Raw genomic sequence first — 25,949 nt, 5'->3', positions numbered from 1 at the left:
CTAACCTGACCTTACCCAAAAGTTTTAAGTATCCCCTACAGACCTTAGCAGAATATTGCCTCTGGACAAGGGCATCCACTCCTGAAAGATACATCCAACCTTCCTGTCACTGCCTGCTCATGGCATTGGAGTCAAACTGAAACAAGCCCCAAACCCAGAACATTTTCCATGCATATGTTCTTGCCAAATGTGCTCATACATCGTCAGACACTTGCGGCACCACTCCACCCCCATCATCCATCACACTTCAGCTCCTTGTCCACTCACTGGCTGTGTACACATCCAATACTGGCGGGGATAGAACCATACAGTCCTACAGCATGGAAATAGGCCTTTCAGCCCAACCGACCCACACCAGCCAACATGTTCCATCTACACCAGTCCCACCTACCTGGGCTTGGCGCATATCCTTCTAAACCAGTCCTGTGTTTCTATGTTTCTATCCATGTACCTGTCTAAATGTTTCTTTAATTTTTGCATGGATATTCATAACAGGCCCACAGCTATCTCGACAATACTTCCTCCCACCCTGCCTTCTAGAAATACTTCATTCCATTCTTCCTGTTCCTCTCTCTATCATATTTGCCTTTATTATGGGACTTTGCATTGATTATAGGAGAGATCGCTTCCTTCATCCTGAACTGTGGTTTTTGCTTTGCCATAGTTGACGGCATTCTGTGTCACAACTCATTTATGTCTCTGACCTCGGCTCCTGCCTCATACCTCCTGGACACAACATGAATGAGCTTCTCTGGTCCGCACTCTTCACCCCACCAACCTTCAGATTCAACGGATCATCCTTCACAATTTCTGCTGCCCTCAACGATGTTCCATCACCCGACACTTCTTACCCTCCCTTCTTACCCTCCCTTCTTGCACTCCTTGTGCAAATGAAAATAGACACAAAAAGCTGGAGTAACTCAGCGGGCCAGGCAGCATCTCTGGAGAGAAGGAACGGGTGGTGTTTCGGGTCGAGACCGTTCTTCAGACCCAAAAGGTTCCTTCTCTCCAGAGATGCTGCCTGTCCCACTGAGTTACTCCAGCTGTTGGCGTCTATCTTCGGTTTAAACCAGCATCTGCAGTTCCTTCTTAAACATTCCCTTTGCAACTCCCTGGTCTACACCAAGCACTCCCTTTCTCATGGCACTCCAACTGCAAATGGTGCAGCATTTTTCTTTTTACCTCTTCCCTTCCTCTCATCCAGGGGTGCAAGCAGACCTTCCACTAGTCCCATGCACTTCTACTGAAAATCAAGCACTGCACTTGGTATTCAGAATGTTGTCTCTCCTCATTAAAAAGGGATTGTTGCTCACTTTGCAGACCAGTTGTTGACCCTGAGCCTCTTGTTGTCTGCTTTTAAATCTTCTGGATCAGATTCAACAAATTCAAGTCAATTACTCGTTGGAGACAGTCAACTCTACAATAGGTATCCCCTCTGTAATATTGGCTCATGTTTTGTCTCTGCTCGAGCACAGCCTGATCTGCTGGGCATTTCCTACAGTTCTATATTTCACATCTTTTATTTTCCTTTGTTAATAGTTTTCCATGTGGATATGCGGGGATTTGGGTGCTTTGGACAATGGCAGGTTTCTGTGAAAACCTGGCTTTACAGATAAGTGACAATGCTTTGCAAAGTGCTGCTGGAGAACCACGTGACAGACTTGTGACACTAATGCCCGTGTCCCACTTAGGAAAGCTGAACGGAAACCTCTGGAGACTTTGGAGCCCACCCAGGGTTTCCGTGCGGTTCCCGGAGGTTGCAGCTCAGTCTCCGGAGCCTGCTGCCAGTGGAAGCTGCAAGGGAGACTGACAAAAACCTCCGGGAACCTCCGGGAACCTCCGGGAACCGCACGGAAACCTTGGGTGGGACGCAAAGTCTCCAGAGGTTTCCGTTCAGCTTTCCTAAGTGGGACAGGGGCATAAGTCTGGGGGTTTGCAGAGGTTGCAAACTCTTGAGCTCTTGTGACATAGAAACATAGAAACATAGAAAATAGGTGCAGGAGTAGGCCATTTGGCCCTTCGAGCCTGCACTGCCATTCAATATGATCATGGCTGATCATCCAACTCAGTATCCTGTACCTGCCTTCTCTCCATACCCCTTGATCCCTTTTGCCACAAGGGCCACATGTAACTCCCTCTTAAATATAGCCAATACACTGGCCTCAAATACCTTCTGTGGCAGAGAATTCCAGAGATTTACCACTCTCTGTGTGAAAAATGTTTTTCTCATCTCGGTCCCTTATCCTTAAACTGTGACCCCTTGTCCTGGACTTCCCCAACATCGGGAACAATCTTCCTTCATCTAGCCTGTCCAACCCCTTAAGAATTTTGTAAGTTTCTATAAGATCCCCCCTCAATCTTCTAAATTCTAGCGAGTACAAGCCGAGTCTATCCAGTCTTACTTGATACGAAAGTCCTGCCATCCCAGGAATCAGTCTGGTGAACCTTCTCTGAACTCCCTCTATGGCAAGAATGTCTTTCCTCAGATTAGGAGACCAAAACTGTACATAATACTCCAGGTGTGACCAGCTTGCTGCCACAGAGTATGGGATTCTGCAGGTGTTCCAAGGCACTGTAGCTATTCCTGGACCTGCGATTGTTGAAGAGAGTTTGATGGTTATATATACTGTGTTCTACTTTGTTTCTGTTTGCTCCACAATACCTGTGATTGGATGCCCTTAATGGCATGTTTCCTGAAGTTGTAGAGATGTATCTACTTTGGTGCCGTGCAGTAAGATGTTTGTAAATACTGTTTATTCTTCTTCTTCTTCTTGCGAATAAAACATAAGCTAAAGGAATAGTTATATCTCAAGCCGGGTGTTGAGCAGCCAGGTTGTTGTCTCTGATGGCGTCAATGTCTGCCAGGCCCTGAGCTCCATTTGGTGGGTGGTAGGGCCGGCACCCAGAGATGACATGGTTGGCTGTTTATTGATTGGTTATAAGAACTGTCACGCTATGTGTTTGCCCACCGGGATCGGTGATTGGGCCTGTAGGAGTTGCACCTCCCCTGTATTTGCACGCCAATATTGTTGCCACCTCTGTATAGGGGTGGGTGTAAGAGGGTGGGTAATTCGTTTGGGCGTGTCGGTTGCTCTTGACTTCTGTTCTGTTTGCTCGAGCTATTGTAGACTTGCGGGAGTGGATCTGCGACCATCCTTGCTGTTTGTACAAAGAAAGGAAGGTTTGGACACCAGAGTTTGACTAATGCCCCTGTCCCACTTAGGAAACCTGAACGGAAACCTCTGGAGACTTTGTGCCCCACCCAAGGTTTCCGTGCGGTTCTTGTCAGTCTCCCTACCTGCTTCCACTACCTGCAACCTCCGGCAATCACCTGCAACCTCCGGGAACCGCACGGAAACCTTGGGTGGGGCGCAAAGTCTCCAGAGGTTTCCGTTCAGGTTTCCCAAGTGGGACAGGGGCATTAGTGTTTGACTATACCAGACTAGGGAGAGAGGATTAGATTCGGAATGAACAATTCTACAAATTCAAGTACATTTCTCATTGGAGATAGTAAACTCTACAATAGGTCTCCCCTCTGTAATATTGGCTTATGTTTTGTCTCTGCTCTAACACAGCCTGATCTGCTGGGCATTTCCTACAGCTCTATATTTCACATATTTTATATTCCTTTGTTAATAGCTTTGCTCTCTAATTGTTGTTATTAACTTATCAACCAAATAGATTAATCTATAGCTTCCCCCTGTGGCGATCCTGGCTTCACCCTATTAGAAATATTCCCTTGATTCTATCCATCTGTCTGCCATGCATTCTGCAACTTAAAACGAACTGTGGAGAAACAATAGAATGCAGATGCTGGAATCTTCGGCAAAACCACAGTCACATGGATATGCAGGGAATGGAGGGATATGGATCGTGATGGATTAGTTTATCTTGGCATCATGTTTGGCACAGATATTGTGGACCGAAAGGCCTGTTCCTGTGCTGTACTTTTTTCAATGTTCTAAGCTGGATGAACTCAGCGGGACAGACAACATCCCTCCACAGTTCCTCCAGCACATTGGTTTCGACTTAAGAGTAACTCTCATACCCAGTACTGACAAAGTAGCCTGGACCTGGAATCCATTTCTATTTCCACATATGCTTCTTGACCCACTGAGTGTTTACAGCATTTTCTATTTTTATCATATGACCTGGGTAAAATACTACGCATAACACAGTGCAGACTGAACTCAAATGCCTTGAAAGAGCATAAACCTGACATGAACCTGTGCAGACTGAACTCAAATGCCTTGAAAGAGCATAAACCTGACATGAACCTGAAACTCCCCCTCCCATTCCCACACTGTCCCATTCTATCCTGGACCTCCTCCACTGTCAGAGTGAGGTCACAACCAAATCGGAGGAACAGCACCTCATATCTTGCTTGGGAAGCTTACACCCCAGTGGTATGAATATTGAATTATCTAACCAAGTAACTCCTGTATATCTTTACCCCCCCCCCCCCCCCCCCCCCCCCCCCCCCCCCCCCCCCCCCACTCTTTCCTCAACCCCCTCACCGCCTCCCCACCCTAAGTGTTACACTGTTCATATCCTTGTATCCCTGTCATTAGTACATGTTCCTTAGGCAAAAATGCACTCCACCCTTCTCTGAGGTAATCTGTTGCCGGACCTTCTCTATCTTTCAGTCCGAAGAAAGGTTCCAACCCGAAAAGCCACCTCTTCCTTTCCCTCAGAGATGCGGCCTGACCCATTGAGTTACTGCAGCATTTTTTGTCTATCTTCGGTATAAACCAGCATCTGCAGTTCCTTCCTATGCATGAACCTGACATGGTCGAGTATTCAGGCTTGAAAGCACAAGGACATTTCCCTCAATAACAAATTTTCAGTCAATGTCTCAAAGTCAGTGGTCATCCACAATGTGTGTGGCCTGAAAGATATTATCAGATGTTATGCATAGGTTATCCATTGAAGAGATTTTTGGATAAGCACATAGAGCAATATGGATCATGTTAAGGAAAGAAGATTTATTTTACTTGGTATCAGGTTCGGCCTCAACATTGTGGCCTGAAGGGCCTCTTTCTATGCTGTACTGTTCTATGTTCTAATGAGTCCACAGGGAGGTTGACAAAGTGTTAGAGCATGGTTGACAGCTGATCCAAGATATAATTAAGGCTAGGATTACAGCAGAAGAGCAAGGCAGTAGGGAGCATTTGGGTGAAAGTTGGGAGATGGGGTGAAAGTAGCTGAGAGGGAGAAAGTTAAGGGGCAGGCTCATGTGGCAATGATAGAAAAGATACGATGGAAAACAAATGTCCCAAGAGAGAAAAAGGAAGATAGAAGAAACATTAATGACTGTTTTGAAAGACGATTGCAAAGAACCAGGGGTCACAGTGTAAGAATAAGGGGTCGGCCATTTAGGACTGACATGAAGAAAATTGTCTTCACCCAGAGAGTTGTGAATCTGTGGAATTCTCTGCCACAGATAGCAGTGGAGGCCAATTTGTTGCACCTTTTCAAGAGATAGTTAGATTTAGCTCTTAGGGTTAAATGAATCAAGGGATATGGGGAAAAAGGAGGTATTGACTTTAGATGATCAGCCATGATCATATTGATTGGCGGTGCCGGCTTGAAGGGCCGAATGGCCTACTCCTGCACCTATTTTTCTATCTCTCTAAGTTTCCACGGCTGTTGACAGCAAATGCACAATGTAGCAGTATTTCTGTGTCTACGCTTGCCTCTGTCATTCATTCTCTTGCAGTTAGACAGTTATGGATAAAGTCAGTGCTATCATCCAGAATGGTCTTCTCTGCAGGGATACCACAGTTTCACTTTTGCTCACATGTATTTGGCATTCAGCATCCCCATTTGTGCTGCCTGGGCAGGATTTAGAGAAAGATGGTGCTTTATCAAATAAAGGTGGGCATCAGGTGCCAATTTAGTGACACAAAAGATCTCCCCCTAAAATAAGGTGGGTGAGTTTATTTCATGCCAGACAAACAATAAGAGTCATTTATTAGAATTATGGATTGCCAAGGTTACTATGAAGAATCTGGTTCCTGTTACTGCTTCCATTTGCTATCTATTAATGGCACAAAATTTTCATCCAAAACACAATGACATCAATTGATCTGCTTTGACATATTGTACCCTCTGCTGTGCAGGAAATAGAAGCTTGAACCTGCAGCTCCCTGATAAAATAATGATATAATTCTGCTATTACAAGACATTTCACTTTAGTGTTCGTTTATAGCTGTCCTCGATGACAACAAATCTGCATTTGGTTGTGCATTAATTTTGTGAACTCCTTCAGAAATGAATGAAGACAAAATGGGAGAACATTTTTTTTTTGCTTTTCTAGGTGAGGGATGCCAATATTGGAGGAGAGGCCAATTTCCTACTTTGACCCCCAGAGTGACCATCAGAATCCCTCATATCAGGTGCATTGTGGCTCTACCCAAGCCAGGTGCATCATAGGTACCCCCAAAATCTGCTGCACCATACCCACTGCCAAGCATGTACATTGTGATTAGTCCAAAGCCCAGTACGTTATGGCTAATCGCAAACCAGGAACATCAAGGCTATTCCAAGCCAGCGATACTGTGCTTTATGTCTATCCCCAATTCAGGGAACAAGCCGGCAAGTCCAAGCCAGGATCACCATGGCTACCCAAAGCCAGCTGCACGATGGCAACCTCCAACCTATTGAAATCATCAGTAATGCATTTGAATTTCTCCACCAAACATCCATTGTGATTGACTATTTATCTGTGATTTCTGTTGCAGGCCCATCCATTCTAAAAATTGAACCAAGTTGTTTAAACCTGTCACCAACATACTGACAGCAAAGAGATATCAATTAAAGGGACCCGTGATAATGGCGTGAGAATGACTGATTTTAAGGATATTAAAACCACAGCCTTTTTTGGGGGATATTTCTTTTTTGTCTCTTACTCTTTAAAACTTAGGCAATGTCCTGCTCTCTGGGCTTTAGCCCTTCATCTGGTATTTCATACCTATTTCAAATTTCCTGAATCAAATGGAGAGAATCACTAAAAGTGCAGGCAGAGTAGAATCATAGGTTCTTACGAATCTAATGCAACATTAGAAACAACAGTTTAACTGAAAATGTATTATAAAATCTTATGTTTTTGCCTTTATTATCTATGATTATTTTTATTTATAAAAGCTTACATTCGTATGTTAATAGTTCATTTGGCTGCTGCCATGTAACTTTTGTCCATGCACTGCTTCCAAAGACACACATTATGGGCCATGGGAATAGATCGCCCCTGCAATGATTTGACTCTGGCATCAACTTGTACTGGAATTCCATTTGGCTCTATTGGGCTTTTACAGACGGCAGGTAGGACAGATATATCTATTTCTACATCATTCTAAAATGGACTCAAACATCCTTTGGTGTCTTTTTTAAAAATGGAAACCCCACCTTCCAATGCCATCCCCACTTTCATTAATGCTCCTATCGTTCGTATTAAGGTGATGAGCTGTCCCTAAGGTATCTGTCACCTGTTTACTTTCAAGACTATCAGGCAGATGGTTCATTGTCTTGAGTTGGGTAGCCATGATATCCATGCCCAGCAGCTCGCTCAGAATCGAGGAAGCACATTGTACATACATTGGTAAGCGGGAGGGTGCATTAATTGCTCGGACCACCAATCTACAGTTTTAGAGTGCCTGCCTACCTTTCCTGCAACTGGGTAGTTCACCGTTCCTTTGCTGGTGTTCCTCATGACAGTTAGTAACAGTTTTTAACTAGTTGTTATCAATAAAGTGGCAGGGCAGTATCGATTTGGTCATGAGGTGATGTATGACCAGTTATTTGGGCAAGTACACTATTCAGGGATTCAGACACTTATCCAACATTCTTATACAGGCAAAACATACTTGGTTCAAGCACAGGATTATTGCTATCTGTCCCTGGGACAACTAAGTCATGTTTGTAGGAATAGACACCACCAAGAACTTGTTGAAGGCTACCGTATTGGAGTTGAGCTTGTTTACAAATTGAGAAGGCAAAAGAAAAACATCCTGTAATGAAATAATTCAGTGTGTCTATACATCTTAAACCTTCTTAGTTGCATGTGGAATAGATGGAGTTACAGTCACTGTCTATTTCTAGTTTCTGTCCCAGAGACAGCTATGCTTTTCCCAAATTAATTCTACCCTTGTCGTATCAGTTAACATTTTAAACCATCTATCCTCATCAGAGCAGATAAGCATTTCTGGATCTGCCATGGCCAGATTAATTTTCTTCTCAAACTCATGGCTGCCTGCAGCCCCGCTCTTTGCTTGGATGGTTCTCTGAAAACTCCTTTAGCTTCTTCGCTGTTCAGTACCATGGCCCTGTACGAACTCTTGAAACAAAAAAGAAAGGAAGAAGACATCTTTTTTTACTCTTCACTTGCAGAACTGTCATCCAGTGCACTTACTGCCTCCATGCCAACTCTGTCATTGTTCTGAAACCCAGAAAATGTCACCACAGTGTGTAGGAGAATTAATACCAAAACACACAGCTTGAGTCTGCTGTTACACTGTCGAGGTGCTGCTGAGACAGGCAGTGAAGACTTATGATGCAACACGGAGTCCATGGATTTGGTAGATATGTTGTAACCTTTATCCGAGGATAGATCACAGGTGTTCCATCTGACATCACAGCATTCTGGCTCGGCATTGGTTAAATGGTTTTCTAGTAGCCCTGTGGTACAAAAAATAGCAAAGAACTGGATCAGAAACAATATAGAATATGGCATTTCTTTCTTCCAATATATTGACTTACTTTGTGGTTGACTGAGTTTTGAGTTGACAAAGCTTTGACCATCATTGCATCCTGAGGCCAAGGGCCAGAACATAGAGCAAAACAGACATGATAGCCAAGTGTTTAAGAAGGAACTGCAGATGCTGGAAAATTGAAGGTAGACAAAAGTGCTGGAGAAACTTTGCGGGTGCGGCATCATCTATGGAGCGAAGAAAAATAGGCAACGTTTCGGGCCGAAACCCTTCTTCGGCCCGAAACGTTGCCTATTTCCTTTGCTCCATAGATGCTGTTACACCCGCTGAGTATCTCCAGCAAGATAGCCAAGTGGTTTGTTTTCCATTCCGGACCAATTCTTAATGGATTCTTAAGGCTGCTTCTACATTGTGGATCTTGCCAGTGTTGGACCTCTGGTATGTTGGACCACGATGAAGCATCCAAAGCTGAAGGGCATTGCCGCAGCATTGCCAGGCTTTTTGCCCACGAGGTTGAGCGAGGCAGCTCTCAGTGGCCAACCGACACCACACGTTCAAACTAACTCTGTGGCTGTGCTCCATCTGACTAATAATCTGGCACATGGTGGAAAGGAACATCAGGAGCCTACTGCCAACATATAATTTCATTGTAGAGAGCAATGCATTGGAGTCCCATTCCAAAATGTACATGGATCATGTATCAGAGATCAGAGGTTGGAACTGGCATCAGGTTTTCTTTGCCATTTCCTAGCCAAGTTCCTTTGAATGAAGCAGTAACGTCTATTCCACTATCCTGGCTGAGAGCAGCTAACTCAACACAGATCGCCAGTGGATGCAGAAGAACATTGGGGATGAAAGGTCATTTTCTCACACGCACACTAGACGTGTATTGAAAACAACAAGGCAAGATCTAAATTATAAGCAAGCTAAACATAGGAATGTATGGAAATGGCAAAGTAAGAAGAGGTACAGGAAAGAATAGTTGGTTAAGTTTCAAAGGAGGAACTGAAATGCAAAGCGGAGTTCAGGGGCACCTTGAAGGATAGGACCTGTTTAGCATCATATGGAAGGAAGAGATGGATTAACCACCAGAATTGGAAGGACAGTTTATATATGTACGTACAATGGAAAATGTTGTCATAAGCAGAATGGTGATATGCACAGAGGTTTGGATTGTACCCTTATTTGTGTGCTGAATGCTGCTTGTCGCATTAATACTGAAATTATCTTGGTTGGCGATTATTTAAAAACACATTGGGGAGATTTTCATGGATTAGTCCGTTAAAATAGAACCTCTTGGACCCTGACAGTTCTGCTACATCATTACTGTTGGGACACAACCAGAGGCCAACAGATCATTAAAGAAATGCTCTCAATGCAATTGCAAGGTAGGTGCATGGAAATGAGGAAAGGCACAGGGTTTGGCTATCTCCTTTCATACTGATGGCTATCTCCTTTCACACACTCATACTGAAGGAAATAGGCAACGTTTCGGGCCAAAGAAGGGTTTCGGCCTGAAACCTTGCAATCCATGGTTCATCAGCATTAATGTCAGCTGTGAAATTCTATGGAAAGGCAGGAATACATAATAGGGGACTTGACAATGGTGCATCACAAAGTCAGACCAGACCACTGGGTGGCGCCAGCAATGGCTGCCTCGCCAATGGTCTGTCTGTCCCTTCCTTCTTTGTGTTTTAATAGTATGCGTTAAATGTATTTTAGTGTTCTTTAACTTGTTTTATGTGGGGGGAGGGGGTATTGGGAGAAACTATTGCTAATCTCTTATCTCGACGGAGATGCGATTTTTTTTTTTTTTTCCGTATCGTATCTCCGTCCACACTGCGGCCTAACTTCGAGGAGTTGGCGGCTTTTGCTTGAGACCGACTTTTGAGAGCTCCACCGTGGGGACCCTATGGGACTTTAACATTGCGGAGCCCACGATCCCTTTGCCAGGGATCGATCTTGGAGCTCCAACCGTGGGTGCTTGTGGACTTAACATCACAGAGCTCGCGGTCTCTGGTCAGAGACCCATTTCTGGAACTCCAAGCCGCAGGAGCTTTGATCGCCGGCTGCGGGAGCTTCGATAGCCCCGACGGACGGTTCGACTGCCCCGACCACGGGAGAATAAAGAGGAAGATGATTGGACATTTTTGCCTTCCATCACAGTGAGGAATGTGGGGAATCCACTGTGGTGGATGTTTATGTTAACTTTTATGTAGTGGTGTGGCTTGTTGCCTTTTTTTAATTTATGGCTGTATGGTAATATGAATATCACTGTACCTTAATTGGTACATGTGACAATAAAGACTCTTGAAAACTTTGAAAGCTTTGAGGCTGTGAGATTAGTTTAGGTTGGTTTAGATATGCATTGTGGAAATAGGCACTTTGGTGCGCAGAGTTCGCAACGACCTACAATCACCCATATTAGTTCTATCCTACACTCTAGGGTCAATTCACAGAAGCTAATCAATCTACAAACACGTTTTTGGAATGTGGAAGGAAACCAGAGCACCCGGAGAAAACCCATGCGCTCACAGGCAGAACATACAAACTCCATACAAACAGCATCTGCAGTCTGGATCTGCAACAACTCTACCGCTACACCACGGTGCTTCCCTGGAGATGGAATGCAGTAGAGTTTGCTCAATTTTTTAGGGCTATAGGTTAAAACATGCATAGTGTGTTCTTGATGCCAGTTAAGATTGGAGAGAAAGTAAAACATTGGGAGAGGCAGTGATTTAAAGGGGCGAGTAAGGCACAAGATATTTGTGTGATATCTGTTTCTCACCATTTTGGGAAAATAAGGTGTGCAAAAAAATTCAATTTTTCACATTTTGAAATAAAGATATTTTTAATAGATTGCAAGTACTGTTCTATGAATGGGATTTCATGTTATTGACTAAAGTATTTTATTGAACATTCAGATGCACTCAAGCATTCCATAATTTACTCTTCTGGTGACAGTTGTGGTCAATGTCTTATTTAGTAATGGTTTTAATGACACACAGATGTAATTTTCAATTGTGCAGATACTGTATTTCCTAAACTACAACGAGTACTGTGTAAACAAAGCAAATGTTATCAATTCCCGATGTATGGACCATGGATTTGAACAACAGACGTGTGCATGTATGTGTATCCTCAGTCTAATACAATAACATGCAGATTAAATGATTATTGAAATCTGTTAATGAAAGAATTGATAGCTGAGAAACTACAACACGATAATAATTGATTCAAGTTTGGGGGTAAAATACAAATGATTCAGAAATTAAACTAATTTAAAGAAGTTACTTTCATGTCTAAAATCATGGGAGGAATAGATCGGGTAGGTGAACAGAGTCTCTTGCCCAGAGTAGATGAATCGAGCACCAGAGGACATAGGTTTAAGGTGAAGGGGAAAAGATTTAATAGGAATCTGAGGGGTAACTTTTTCACACAAAGGGTGAAGGCATTTCAGATTTCAGTTCAGTTTAGTTTATTGTCACGTGTACCGAGGTACAGAGAAAAGCTTTTGTTGCGTGCTATCCAGTCAGCGGAAAGACAATTGATCAGTCTGAAGAAGGGTTTCGGCCCGAAACGTCGCCTATTTCCTTCGCTCCATAGATGCTGCTGCACCCGCTGAGTTTCTCCAGCAATTTTACCAGCAGAAAGACAATACCTGATTACAATTGAGCCACTTACTGTGTATCAATACATGATAAAGGAATAAAGCTCTGTGCAAGGTAAAGTCCGATCAAGGATAGTCCGAGTGTCACCAAAGTGGTAGACATTAGTTCAACTGCTCTCTGGTTGTGGTAGGATGATACAGTTGAGAACCAGAGCACCAATTGAAATCCATGGAACCACAACCATGTTTTGAGTGTAATAGCCTTAAGGCCCTGTCCCACTTACGTGTCCTTGGCATGCAAATTACACGGCCTCGTCATCGCGTTGAGGCGCACGGGCATCGTGTGGCTGCACTGGGCCGGTCCCACTGAAAAGCGCGGAGGGGTATGGAGTTGTGCGCGGTATTGCGTGGTGTTCCAAAATTTTGTAACAAATGTAATCTTTGTGCGCCACCGGCCTGTCGCGTAACTGACGACCAAAGTGGGACACTGGCTCGACGCAACGCCTCACCTCCGACAGCAGCAGAAAGAGGCAAACAATCGCCGAGCTCACGCCCCACTTCTACTCCCAGAACAGGGCGAAGAAAAATCGAAGATAGACTCAAAGTGCTGGAGTAACTCAGTGGGACCAGCAGCATCTCTGGAGAGAAGGAATGGATGACGTTTCAGTCTGAAAGAAGGGTCTTGACCCAAAATGTCACCCATTGCTTCTCTCCGGAGATGCTGCCGGTCCTGCAGAGTTACTCCGGCATTTTGCGTCCATCTTCAAATGACGTCACGCGCACCAGACGGCTGTGCGGGCGCATGAAGTCGCGCGCGACCTTCGCGGGACCGTCGCGCCTCAACGCGACCACGAGGTCGCGTAATTAGCGTGCCAAGGACACATAAGTGGGAGTGGGGCTTTAAACTCATGCTACAGTGACAGGGTCAACTTTGCTACTCGCTCTCTGGAACCTTCAAGAGATAAGGAATACAATACGATATGTAATTCCAGGTGCAGAATAAGAAAATGTAGCTCTAGCATACTGAACGTTGGAATACTGAATACTGAAACTAGCATACAAAACCATCCTCTCACCAACTAGACAGCAGTCCTCAGCTACCGTCTACCTCATGGGAGACCCTTGGGCTATCTTTAATCAGAATTTACTGGATTTTATTTAGCACTAACCGTTATTCCCTTTATGCTGTATCTGTACACTGTGGACGGTTTGATTGTAATCATGTGTAGTCTTTCTGCTGACTAGATAGTACACAACAAAAGCTTTTCGCTGTACCTCAGTTAACGTGACAATAAACTAAAACAAACTAAATTTAGGAAGAGGGCATGAAACCTTTTACAGAAAGAATGATAAATACATTGAACAGGTTTTGGAATAGGGAACAAATACTGTACACCTGCAGATATTTAAGAACTATTGTTCATTTTCCGAGCGGCTCTCAAACCCAGAGTCACGTGAAGCACTTCGGGCCCCAACGGCTCCACGGCCCCGTGCAAGAAGAGCTGGCCGTTTCTACAGCAAGTCAGTCAGGCAACGGAAGTTTCGGCACCACTTGGGAACAGGAGAGTGCCAAACTTCACCCCATACGGGGTGAAGGGAAAAGCAGAGCCACCAACCCCAAAACAGTGGGTTGTGGATGGAATGTGAGATTATTCAACACAAATGAGGAGCAACAACTGATTCTTTCCTATTCACTTCTATATTATGATTTATTTTTAGGGCAAAGCCAAAGTTTCCATTATTCCAGATTCAGAATTAAGGAGGATCTTCTTTAATCAGAGGTTAGTTAATCCGTGGAACTCATTGCCACAGAAGGCAGTGGAGGCCAAGTCAGTGGGTATTTTTAAGGCAGAGATAGACAAGTTCTTGGTTAGAACAGGTGTCAAGGGTCAGGGAGGAAGGCAGGAGAATGGAATTAGGAGGCAGAGATCAGCCATGATTGAATGGCGGAGTAGACTCGACGGGCCGAATAGCCTGATTCTACTTCTATAACTTGTGAACTTGTGACTGCTGGGTTAAAGATGGACAGATGTTCACTGCTTAAGACTTTTGTGAAAATGTCAAATGTGAACATTCCCTCATGGCTATTATTAAAATAAGCACAGGTTAGAAGTGGTGAAGTAGGTGTTTGAAACAAATACCACAGATCAAATGGTGAATGAAAAGCTGTGGAAAAGGTAAATAGCTCATTCACATAATTGTAAAACTTCTATTAACTGGAAGAAAAACATTATTCAGGAAAATAAATTGGATACAGAGGATTATGTTCAGGACACAACCCTGAAAGGCAATATGGGCAAAATCAAATAATATGTTGAAACCAAAATAATGTTATTAGTAGATAAAGGGGATAGGCAGGGAATGGGATTAAATGAATTGAACTGTTCCATCTGAGCAAAATTAGCTGAATATGTTTATTGTGCCAAATGTTTATGATGAATTTTCTTTTGATAAGGTAATTAATGCCAATGGCATCCGTGATAGCGTGAGAAGCGCTTTCACTGAAAGGGTGGTGTTGCATTAAACCCAATTTGGGAATTAAAAATCAGCAAAATTCAAAAATGCTTTCTTCCCTGTGCAAACAGCATCTTCAAATCATTAAAACGAGCTCAGAAGTACAAAGTACATAAACACAAATGTTAACAGTTAAAGGATTAGGGTGAGATTTTTCAAATTAAAGCAAGAAGCAAGAGTTTGAAATGTTTACTCAAAACAAATTATGCCAGAGCGTTGAAAGTGGTGGTTTAAGGCAGTTCATCTCGAAGGGTTACAAGATTGTGCAGATTTCTGTTGCTTTTACAGAAATTTGTGGTTCTGAGCTATAACAAATGTATGGAAAGAAGGAAAAGGAAGTAAGGGATGGTAAGACATACACGGCTGTTGGTGATCACCTGAACAGAGATTTAGAATGATAACGGGTTGCTCCTGCTCTAGAGTGACTAGTGATCAATGACTCAGTCAGAGGAAGCTACAATAGAAATAATTATACACTGCATGAGCACGTACATTCTTTTCACCAATTACTTTGCCATTCCTGTTAAAGTTATAATGCAAAAGAGAGACACAAAAAGCTGTAGTAACTCAGCGGGACAGGCAGCATCTCTGGAGAGAAGGAATGGGTGATATTTCGGGTCGAGACCTTTCTTCAGACAGTTATAATGTATGTGGATCACAGAAGTATAGACAATAGACAATAGGTGCAGGAGTAGGCCATTCGGCCCTTCGGGCCAGCACTGCCATTCAATGTGATCATGGCTGATCATCCCCAATCAGGAAGGGTTTCGGCCCGAAACGTTACCTATTTCCTTCGCTTTGAAGAAGGGTTTCGGCCCGAAACGTTACCTATTTCCTTCGTTCCATAGATGCTGCTGGACTCGCTTAGTTTCTCCAGCATTTTTGTGTACCATCCCCAATCAGTACCCCGTTCCTGCCTTCTCCCCATAGCCCCTGACTCCGCTATTTTTAAGAGCCCTATCTAGCTCCCTCTTGAAAGCATCTAGAGAACCTGCCTCCACTACCCTCAGAGGCAGAAAATTCCACAGGCTCACCACTCTTTGTGAGAAAAAGTATTTCCTCGTCTCCGTTCTAAATGGCTTACTCCTTATTCTTAAACTGTGGCCCCTGGTTCTGGACTCCCCCAACATCGGGAACATGTTTCCTGCCTCTAGCGTGTCCAAGCCCTTAACACTCTTATATGTTTCAATGATCCTTCTAAACTCCAGAGTGTACAAGCCCAGCTGCTCCAATCTCTCAGCATATGACAGTCCCTCCATCCCGGGAATTAACCTTGTAAACCCACGCTGTACTCCCTCAATAGCAAGAATGTCCTTCCTCAAATTAGCGGACCAAAACTGTATACAATACTCCAGGTGTGGTCTCACTAGGGTTCTGTACAACTGCAGAAGGACCTCTTTGCTCCTATATTCAATTACTCTTGTTATAAAGGCCAACATGCTATTCACTTTCTTCACTGCCTGCTGTACCTGCATGCTTACTTTCATAGACTGATGTCCAAGGACCCCCAGATCCCGTTGTACTCCCCCTTTTCCCAACTTGACGCCATTTCGATAGTAATCTACCTTCCTGTTTTTGCTACCAAAGTGCATAACCTCATATTTATCGCGTTAAACTTCATCTGCCATGCATCTGCCCACTCCCCCAACCTGTCCAAGTCACCCTGCATTCTCATAGCATCCTCCTCACAGTTCACACTACCACCCAGCTTTATGTCATCTGCAAATTTGCTAATGTTACTTTGAATCCTTTCATCCAAATCATTGATGTATATTGTAAATAGCTGCGGTCCCAGCACCGAGCCTTGCGGTACCCCACTAGTCACTGCCTGCCATTCTGAAAGGGACCCGTTAATCCCTATTCTTTGTTTCCTGTCTGCCAACTACTTCTCTATCCATGTCAGCACTCTACCGCCAATACCATGTGCCTAATTTTGCCCACTAATCTCCTATGTGGGACCTTATCAAATGCTTTCTGAAAGTCCAGGTACACTACATCCACTGGCTCTCCCTTGTCCATTTTCCTAGTTACACCTTCAAAAAATTCAAGAAGATTAGTCAAGCATGATCTTTAAAATGATGAGAGGGATAGACAGAGTTGACGTGCATAAGCTTTTCCCATTGAGAGTAGGGAAGATTCAAACAAGAGGACATTACTTCAGAATTAAGGGACAGAAGTTTAGGGGTAACATGAGGGGGAACGTCTTTACTCAGAGAGTGGTAGCTGTGTGGAATGAGCTTCCAGTGGAAGTGGTGGAGACAGGTTTGATTTTATCATTTAAAAATAAATTGGATAGGTATATGGATGGGAAAGGAATGGAGGGTTATGTTCTGAGTGCAGGTAGATGGGACTAGGGGAAAATAAGTGTTCGGCACGGACTTGTAGGGCCGAGATGGCCTGTTTCCGTGCTGTAATTGTTATATGGTTATATGGTTATATAATTTCCCCTTCGTAAATCCATGTTTCGTAAATTGAACCGATCCTGTTACTGCTATCCAAATGTTCGGCTATCTCATCTTTTATAATTGACTCCAGCATCTTCCCCACTACCAATGTCAGGCTAACTGGTCTATAATTCCCTGTTTTCTCTCTCCCGCCTTTCTTAAAAAGTGGGATAACATTAGCTACCCTCCAATCCACAGGAGCTGATCCTGAGTCTATAGAACATTGGAACATTATCATCAATGCATCCACAATTTCTAGAGCCACTTCCTTAAGTACCCTGTGATGCAGACCATCAGGCCCTGGGGATTTATGAGCCTTCAGTCTCATCAGTCTATCCAACACCATTTCCTGCCTAATGTGGTTTTCCTTCAGTTCCTTTGTCATCCCAGATCCTCTGGCCACTACTATCAGGAAGATTGTTTGTGTCCTCCTTAGTGTTATATCTTGAAAGTATTTCCTGGAAAGATTAGGCATCAGTTACCATGATGTAATGGTAGAGTTCCACATTCCTTCTTGGAAGAAGTTTATGCATGCTTGTTGTATGCTGAAATATCACAATGCATAACTATCCTTGATCATTTGTGTAGTTCTCTGGTTATATAGTCTCAAACTCCAACCAGCTCATTCACTCCACTCCTGGCTAAATAACAGGAGGAAATGGGATTCTTGAATTTGTGCCTGTTCAGCATGAGTGTGTTTTTTCAATTACGTTTATTGTTGGCAGAATACAAAGTGCCTAAATCCCATATCTGAGTAATTCATTAATATTAATGTCTGCATTTTTATTACTGAGGCATTCTGTGATTTCATCTCATAGCAAGAAAAAAATAAGAAAGAGAAAAGTTTTCACATTTCAATTTCCTTAAACACAATGTACATATAAATGATGGTTTAATTCCTTCAATATTTAATTTTCATAACACCAAGCAGTCCAGAACGCAGACTATGAGCAATGGACAAAGAGCCCGAAGCAACATGTGGAAGAATATTTCAATACTCAGTTGTTACAATCTGAAATGTCTTTCCTGAAAGCAGTGATTTCTAAGGGACTTGGGTTAATAATTGAGAGAACAAATAGTGGGTTAGAGTGAGGATGCAGGGGAATGTGATTAAACTGATTGCCCTTGCAAAGACTTGGCACAAGCACATGGTCAAATAACTTTATTCTGAGCAGGATGTTTCTGTGATCTAATGATCAGTAATATAAAGTGAGAGGTAAGTTGTCAAATTCTCATCAGGTCCATATTATATTTGCTGATTTCCACTTTAGTTTAGTTTAGTTCAGTTTAGTTTAGTTTAAGTCTAGAGATGCTGCGCGGGAAAAGGCCCTTTGGCCCACCGAGTCCACGCTGACCAGCAATGCCCGCACCCTAGCACTATCCTACACACTAGGGACAATTTCTATTTATACCAAGCCAATTAACTTACAAATCTGTGCATCGTTGGAGTGTGGTAGGAAACCAGAGACCCTGGAGAAAACCCACGCAGGTCACGGGGAGAACATACAAACTTCGTACAGACAGCACCCATAGACAGGATTGAAGCCACGTCTCTGATGCTGTAGGGCAGTAACTCTACCGCTGCGCCCACTCGTTTTATGCTGCTGACATCTTGAGCACAAATTGGGACATTTTGTACATCTTAGCATGGAGAAGTCTAACTTAAAAACCCACAAATGTTTCAGCATAATTTCCACATTCTGTGGATCATGATATTTCTGGGCCATCAAAACTGTAAAATATTCAATGTTATTAACAGAATGATGAAAGTTTGCAATGCTTTCTTGCATAAATTAATAACCCAACCAGAAAAAAAAATGCATAGTGAAGATTTGAAAATTTTAAAAATTACAGAAGATAGAAATCTGTAATGAATTCAGCAAATAGATTCATAGAGTCATAGAGTGATACAGCGTGGAAACAGGCCCTTTGGCCCAACTTGCCCACACCGGCCAACATGTCCCATTGGCTACACTAGTCCCACCTGCCCGTGTTTGGTCCATATCTCTCCAAAGCTGTCCCATCCATGTACCTGTCTAACTGTTTCTTAAACGTTGGGATAATCCCTGCCCCCAAATACCTCCTCTGGCCGCTTGTTCCATACACCCACCACCCTTTGTGTGAAAATGTTACCCCTCAGATCCCTATTAAATATTTTCCCCTTCACCTTAAACCTATGTCATCTGGCCCTCGATTCACCTATTCTGGGCAAGAGAATCTGTGCGTCTACAAGATCTATTCCTCTCTTTATTTTATACACAATTTTATATACAAATGTTGAGAATACTCAACATCAGACAACATCAATGAAAAGAGAAAAGAGGTAACATCTCAGGTTGAAGCTCTTGATCATGGTTGCATGACATGAAGTAGCTCAGACAATATGGAATTAAGGTAATGAGCAAATAATCTTCCATGAGAAATATTAATTCTCCACTACAAAAGTAATCTATCCATCTCCTCCAGAGATGCTGCCTGACCCAATCTGCTACTCCAGCACTTTGTGCCTTTTCTTGTGAACCAAGTTCTGCTGTTCCTTGTTTCTCCATTAAATCTGTTTCTCTTCTCCAGAGGGAGGATTCATTTTAGTGTCAGAACTCTAGGTTATCTCCCATTACAGTATCAGGCAGTGTGTAACCTTCATACATCAAACTCAACTACACTGCATAGGCTGGCACAGTGGTGCAGCTGGTAGAGCTGCTGCATCACAGCACCAGAGATGCAGATCAGCTCCCGGTCTCGACTGCTGTTTGTGTGACGTTTGTACATTCTCCCTGGGACCATGTAGGTTACCCCTGGGTGCTCCAGTTCCTCCCACATCCCAAAGTCGTGTGGGTTTATCGACTCATTGGCCTCTGCAAAATTACCCCTAGTGTATAGGGTGGATGCAAAAGTGGGATAACATAGAACAGGTGTAACAGGTGATCGATCGATCGATTAACAGTGTGACCTCAGTGGGCTGAAGGCTCTATTTTGAAACAATCTTTCAATTGCAAATAGCAATTGGGGGTGGCACGGTGGTGCAGTGGTATAGTTGTTGCCTTACAGCGCTAGAGACCTGAGTTCGATCCTGACTACGGGTGCTGTCTGTGTGGAGCTTGTACGTTCTCCCCATGACCTACGTGGATTTCCTCCGAGATCTTCGGATTCCTCCCACACTTCAAAGACGTACAGGTTTGTAGGTTCACAAAAATGCGACACCTTTTTTATCCGATGTAAATCAGCTGACATCAAAACAAATTTAACTTTGTTAAATACTTCATTTGGATAACCCCACCATTACAAACAGATCTCATTCCACTCTCTGGCTATTGGGAAGACCAGACCCATTTTATTGTTGAAAAGCAATTCCATAGACACGAAAAACATTAAGCAACATTCCAAGAGTAGAGCAACTGGAATCTTCATATTGCTATTATTTTAGCTTTTTTGTGTACCTTGGAAATACCGCAGTTGAGCCAAATTAACAGGTTGGAAGAGAAGGGGTGACGTTAGCATTCCTTGGAAGGATCAACTAAGGAATCCCCAAAGATCCTATAGTGGATATAGTAGTACGCAACGGAGGGGAACGTGGGCCATTTCTTCGGCCATTTCAGTAATCCCAATCCGACTTTGGTTATCCCGATCGCAGTGTAATCAACGTTGCGGGGGAACAGTTTCTGTTAATAAATTATAATTCTGTTAATTTTCTTTTTTTAATGTTTTAAAATATATATATATTTTTAAATGTTTAAACATTTTTTTTAATGGCTCATGTGCTGTGTTTTAGTTGATGTTTGTATTAAACTTGCACTCTGTAATTCATCTAATCACATGGTTCACAACTGCGGTATTTGGTAAAATAATAGCAATATGAAGATTCCAGTTGCTCTACTCTTGGAATATTCCTTAATGTTTTTTTGTGTCTATGGAATTGCTTTTCAACAATAAAATGGGTCTGGTCTTCCCAATAGCCAGAGAGTGGAATGAGATCTGTTTGTAATAGTGGGGTTATCCAAATGAAGTATTTAACAAAATTAAATTTGTTTTGAGCAAAATTAACAAATTATGTATAACTTAAGGCTGATTTTATTCAGCGACCATACAACTGATTAGATTGGGTAGGAAAGAACACACATACACACATTAATTAATGTGATATAGATGTATATAATCATATAACACACACAGATATATTTCTTGTGAGGCAGAGAGGCAGAAAGAAAATGAGGAGAAGATTTTTACCAAAGATCTTTGATTTTTACGAGGATGTTTCCGTAACCGGCTTCCATCTCCGCACTAGTATCTTTGCTCCACTATGGGATCTTTGGTGCGGAGACGGAAACTGGTTACGGAAATGGGGCCGAAGATTTCCCATGACTCTGCCCATGACCCTACAACATATTTTTCGTCGAATGGACTATCTTGCTCGCAATAGGATCTTTGGGAATCCCTATGAACCGAGTAACACTGACTCTTCAGGTACGCACATCATTTTTGAAGATAGGCTGAAGGCTTCTAATGTCCTTGAAACTATTCCCCCACAACTCATCCATCAGAACAGAGTGGAAAAAGTACTGAAGACAAAAATAATTGCTTACGCATATACGTCAACACATGGGAAGAGTGGAAAAAAACTGCAGGTCGCCTTCCAGTACTTAGTGATTTCAAGAACATTAGAACATACCTGTAAGTCGATGCAAGAGTAGTTCTTCCAGCCCCTTGTGTCTAAGCCACATTCAATCAAGTCATGGCTGATCTACTGCAATAAACAATCTATTGGAAGGACTCAGCAGGTCAAACAGCATCTGCGGTGGGAGAAGTACTGTCGACGTTTTGGATCAAAACAGGGGATTATGTTCTATGGTTAAACCATTGCTTCAGTGCAACTCTCCCGCACTAATGCCATATTCCTTGATTCCTTCAACATCTAAAAACGTCTGTCTTGAAAATACTCAGCAACTGATATTTCAGGGGCTTTCTTTGGAGAATATTCCAAAAATGTACCCAGCTCTCGATGTAGAAATGTCTTCTCATTTTATTTCTTCACAACTTATTTGGTTGAGTCCTTATTTTGAAAAGGTCTAGTCCATCTAACCAGGGGAAAGATGTACATATACTGCCTCTATACTGTCAAGCCCCGTAAGAACTGTGTAAGTTTCAATGAGAACACCTCTCCTTCTCCTCAAGTGCCTGTCAGCTCCTGATGGCTTCTCCTCTATAATGGTGAAATAAAATGCCCACTGGGTAACATCTATTCAGTCCACAAGGGCAGCCCTAAGCATTGGGGTCAAGGAAAGAGCGTTCACGTCGCGGCCCTGTTTGCACCAATCTTTCCACCACCGCGTACAAGAAGCACAAGAGGCAACAAGACAGACAACATTGTATGCAGATGCCGACAATTGTGTTCAGCTCTGGCTGAACAACTTCTAATCTTGTGTGTTGACTCGATAAGAAGAAGACCCTAAGCTTTTAATGGTCTGCCACTTAAAATTTCCATTGTATTCCCAGTCTGATCTCTCTGTCTGTGACTGCATACATGGTTTCAATGGTACCCAACCTAAACTCAAGGAACAGAATCTCATCTTCTGGCAGGCACATTGAAGCCATCACGTCTCAATATCGAGCAGTAATTTTAGGCAAATGTCCTTTTCTGTTTGTATTAGAACTGGACAGCACAAATGCACCGTGACCTACCACAATATTATCTCAGCAATGTCTTTATATACTGTAGCTGTAGTCTGATCTAATGGGTTTATCCAGTGCTTTCATTTCAGATACAGGGAAGAACTGCGATCTGCATCTAACTAGTCCAAAATAGTAGGTAGACAAAAAATGCTGGAGAAACTCAGCGGGTGAGGAAGCATTTATGAAGCGGAGGAATAGGTAACGTTTCTGGTCGAGACCCTTCTTCAGACTGTTCCAAATTAGTTATTTCAACAATTCCAAAATAGTTATTTTTTCTATAATGTGATTGTTACATTCCGAAGAAACCTTGTGTCATAGAAAATTGTACTATAAAAACAATGTGATCAATGGGGAAAGTGTGGGTTGGGGCGAGAGAGTTTAGTCTCACAATAACAAAGTTATTTTTCCTGCGTGATTTTCACAATGAAGGTCTTTTATTAGTTATAAATTTACCTGTGTGACTGCAGGCTAAAAATACTAAAGATTGCACGCTACACTGGTTAATAGAGTATCATATGCAAAGAAACTGGCAAACTGTGTCTTTAAGAAACTGGTGTATAATTACTGCAAGGAAGTTACATGGAAACCCTAGGCCATTTTTCCCCTCGACAGCATTTTTACTGCGCATTAAATTCCAAAGTAACTTTTAACCACTTGATCCAAGATGTGTTATGTCTAATTGTCATACAAATAGTGTTTCCTAATGTTACATCCAATGAATGTAACTGAAACACATGTTATAGACCCGAAACATCACCTATACCTTTTCTCCAGAGATGCTGTCTGACCCGTTGAGTTACTCCAAAATGTTGTGTCGACAATTTAAACTAGCATCTGTAGTTCCTTCCTACATAGGACTATCTGTCAGTTCTTTAGCTTCTTTTTGTCCAGCTCTCTCCGCTTTGAAGTGATTGTTTGCTAATTAACTTTAGTCTGTAGCCTAATCCCGGGCTAAAGCCTGTTCCCTGCACCCATCTCAGGAGAACGTGGATAGCAGTAATTTCATCAATGGTCCCGACTCGAAAAGTCACCTATCCATGTTCTCCTGAGATGCTGCTTGACCCTGTGAGCTACTCCAGCACTCTGTGCTTGCTTGTGTAAAGCAGCATCTGCAGTTCCTTGTTTCTACATACAACATTAAATATTGATCTAAAAGGGTCCTGTCATGCGATGAGTCATGATAATGATATGCAATATCTTGACCATGGTGTCAGCTGACTTGGAGATCAGATCAGGTGTACGTTGTGTAAGGCATGGCAGGAGGCCATGGTCAGGGAAGATAATAAAGATGATAGAGGCAAAGGAATGTAACCTGTAAATATTGTGTCAGTATTATTATTCCACATCTTAGGCGAAGATGTGACATTGGCAACGAGGATAATTTGGATATTTTGTATTCTGAATCCATGGCTATGAGCTGGAAAAAGATAAGATAAAGGTTTCATAATGGCAGTCACTGGAGCTGATTTATTAGCACCTCGTGGAGTTCCACACTTCGATCCGACGGGTGATGCGAGTACCATCAGCGTGAAGGGGAACGCTTGGCTGGAGGAATTGGAGGCCTACGCAGACAATCGAGGGTTCTTTCTCGATGAGAGAACGCTGGGGCAGAAGGCGCAGTGGAGAGCGTTGCTTCTCCACCGCGGGGCCAGCAGTTCAAGAAATGTTTAAAACACTCCCTGACACCGGAATGAAGGAAGACTATAAGAAAGCCGTTGATGCATTGAATAGTCATTATGTGGTGGTGCCAAATGCTACATTTCAACGCCATTTATTCCACAAAACAATGCAGGAAGATGGCGAGACTGTTGATCAATTTGTGACGAGACTCAGCCAGGTGTCTGTAGGAAGCAAATATGTGGCTGCTGATGTGGAGAACCAGATATTGGATCAGGTTGTCCAGCATTGCAGGTCAGACAAGCTCAGAGGAAGGCTGCTAGAAAAAGGGGGTGAGTTAAACCTTAATGATGCTTTGTCGATTGCAGCAGCACTGGAAGCTGGTGAGGGACAAATTTCACAGCATGAAATTGAAAGATTCCAAGACTGGGAAAGTTAACTGGCTGTAGACCAAGAAGTAAGCCTGATCGTGAGATCGAGTGTTACAGGTGTGGCAACAAGGGTCACATGGGGAAAGATGCATGTTGTCCAGCAAAAGGTAGAACATGTAGGGAATGTGGAGATAAAGATCATTTTGCAAAGACATGTAAAAGTAAGGCCAGGGACAAGAAAAAGAGCTTTTTGACAATCAGCTGGGCAAGCATCCCACAGAATACAGCATTGTAACTGATAAGGGAGTTATACCTGTCGTTCGTTCTCCTCACAAAATCCCGCATGCGATGAAGAACCGCGTCAAAGCTGAACTAGACAGAATGGAAACACTGGGTGTAATATCCCCGTTAACAACCCATCCTCCTGGGTCTCCACCATGGTTGCAGCAGTCAAGAAGAACAAAGACGAAATAAGGATCTGCATCAACCCTAAGGATATAAATACTGCCATCAAACGACCACACCACCCTATGCGGACGGTGGAGGAAGTCACAGCCAACCTGGGTACAGCCACAGTCTTTTCTGTCCTAGATGCAAATAACTAATTTTGGCAAATGCCATTAGACCATGCATCCTCCATGTTAACCACATTTGCGATGCCCTTCGGACGCTACGGATTTTTACGAATGCCATTTGGCATCAATTCAGCCAGTGAAGTTTTCTAGCGTACTATGGAACAACTCTTTGATAGCTACCCATGTTACATAATTGTAGACAACATCCTGGTCAATGTCTACAATTATGTAACATGGGTAGCTACCACAAGCTGTCTGCCCATTCTACCCTGTCCGTGACAAACTGGTCATTCAGGACTGCGTGATAATGAAAGGACACAAGGTGGACATCCCAAAGTCTCTTCACAGCAAGTACTTTGACATTGTCCATGGGGGCCATCCCGCTGCAGAAATAACCCTAAAACAAGCGAAAGGAATGCTGTTCTGGCCAGACATGGCTAATT

General features: G+C 43.0%; 1 protein-coding gene across 1 annotated transcript in view; it reads right to left on the bottom strand.

Moving 5' to 3' along the window:
• Nucleotides 1-4,636: 4,636 nt before the first annotated feature.
• LOC129702349 (NALCN channel auxiliary factor 1-like) overlaps nt 4,637-25,949 on the bottom strand; it is a 475,149-nt gene continuing 453,836 nt past the window's right edge. The window contains exon 3 of the mRNA XM_055644110.1: nt 4,637-8,676. Within this exon, the coding sequence (XP_055500085.1) occupies nt 8,372-8,676 (305 nt within the window). The 3' untranslated portion in view covers nt 4,637-8,371. The remainder of the gene's footprint in view (nt 8,677-25,949) is intronic.

Source organism: Leucoraja erinacea, chromosome 12 (assembly GCF_028641065.1).
Source record: "Leucoraja erinacea ecotype New England chromosome 12, Leri_hhj_1, whole genome shotgun sequence".
In the NCBI taxonomy this organism is placed as follows: Eukaryota; Metazoa; Chordata; class Chondrichthyes; order Rajiformes; family Rajidae; genus Leucoraja; species Leucoraja erinaceus.
Note: the sequence above shows the minus strand (reverse complement) of the source record. Positions and strands in the feature narration are given on the sequence as shown.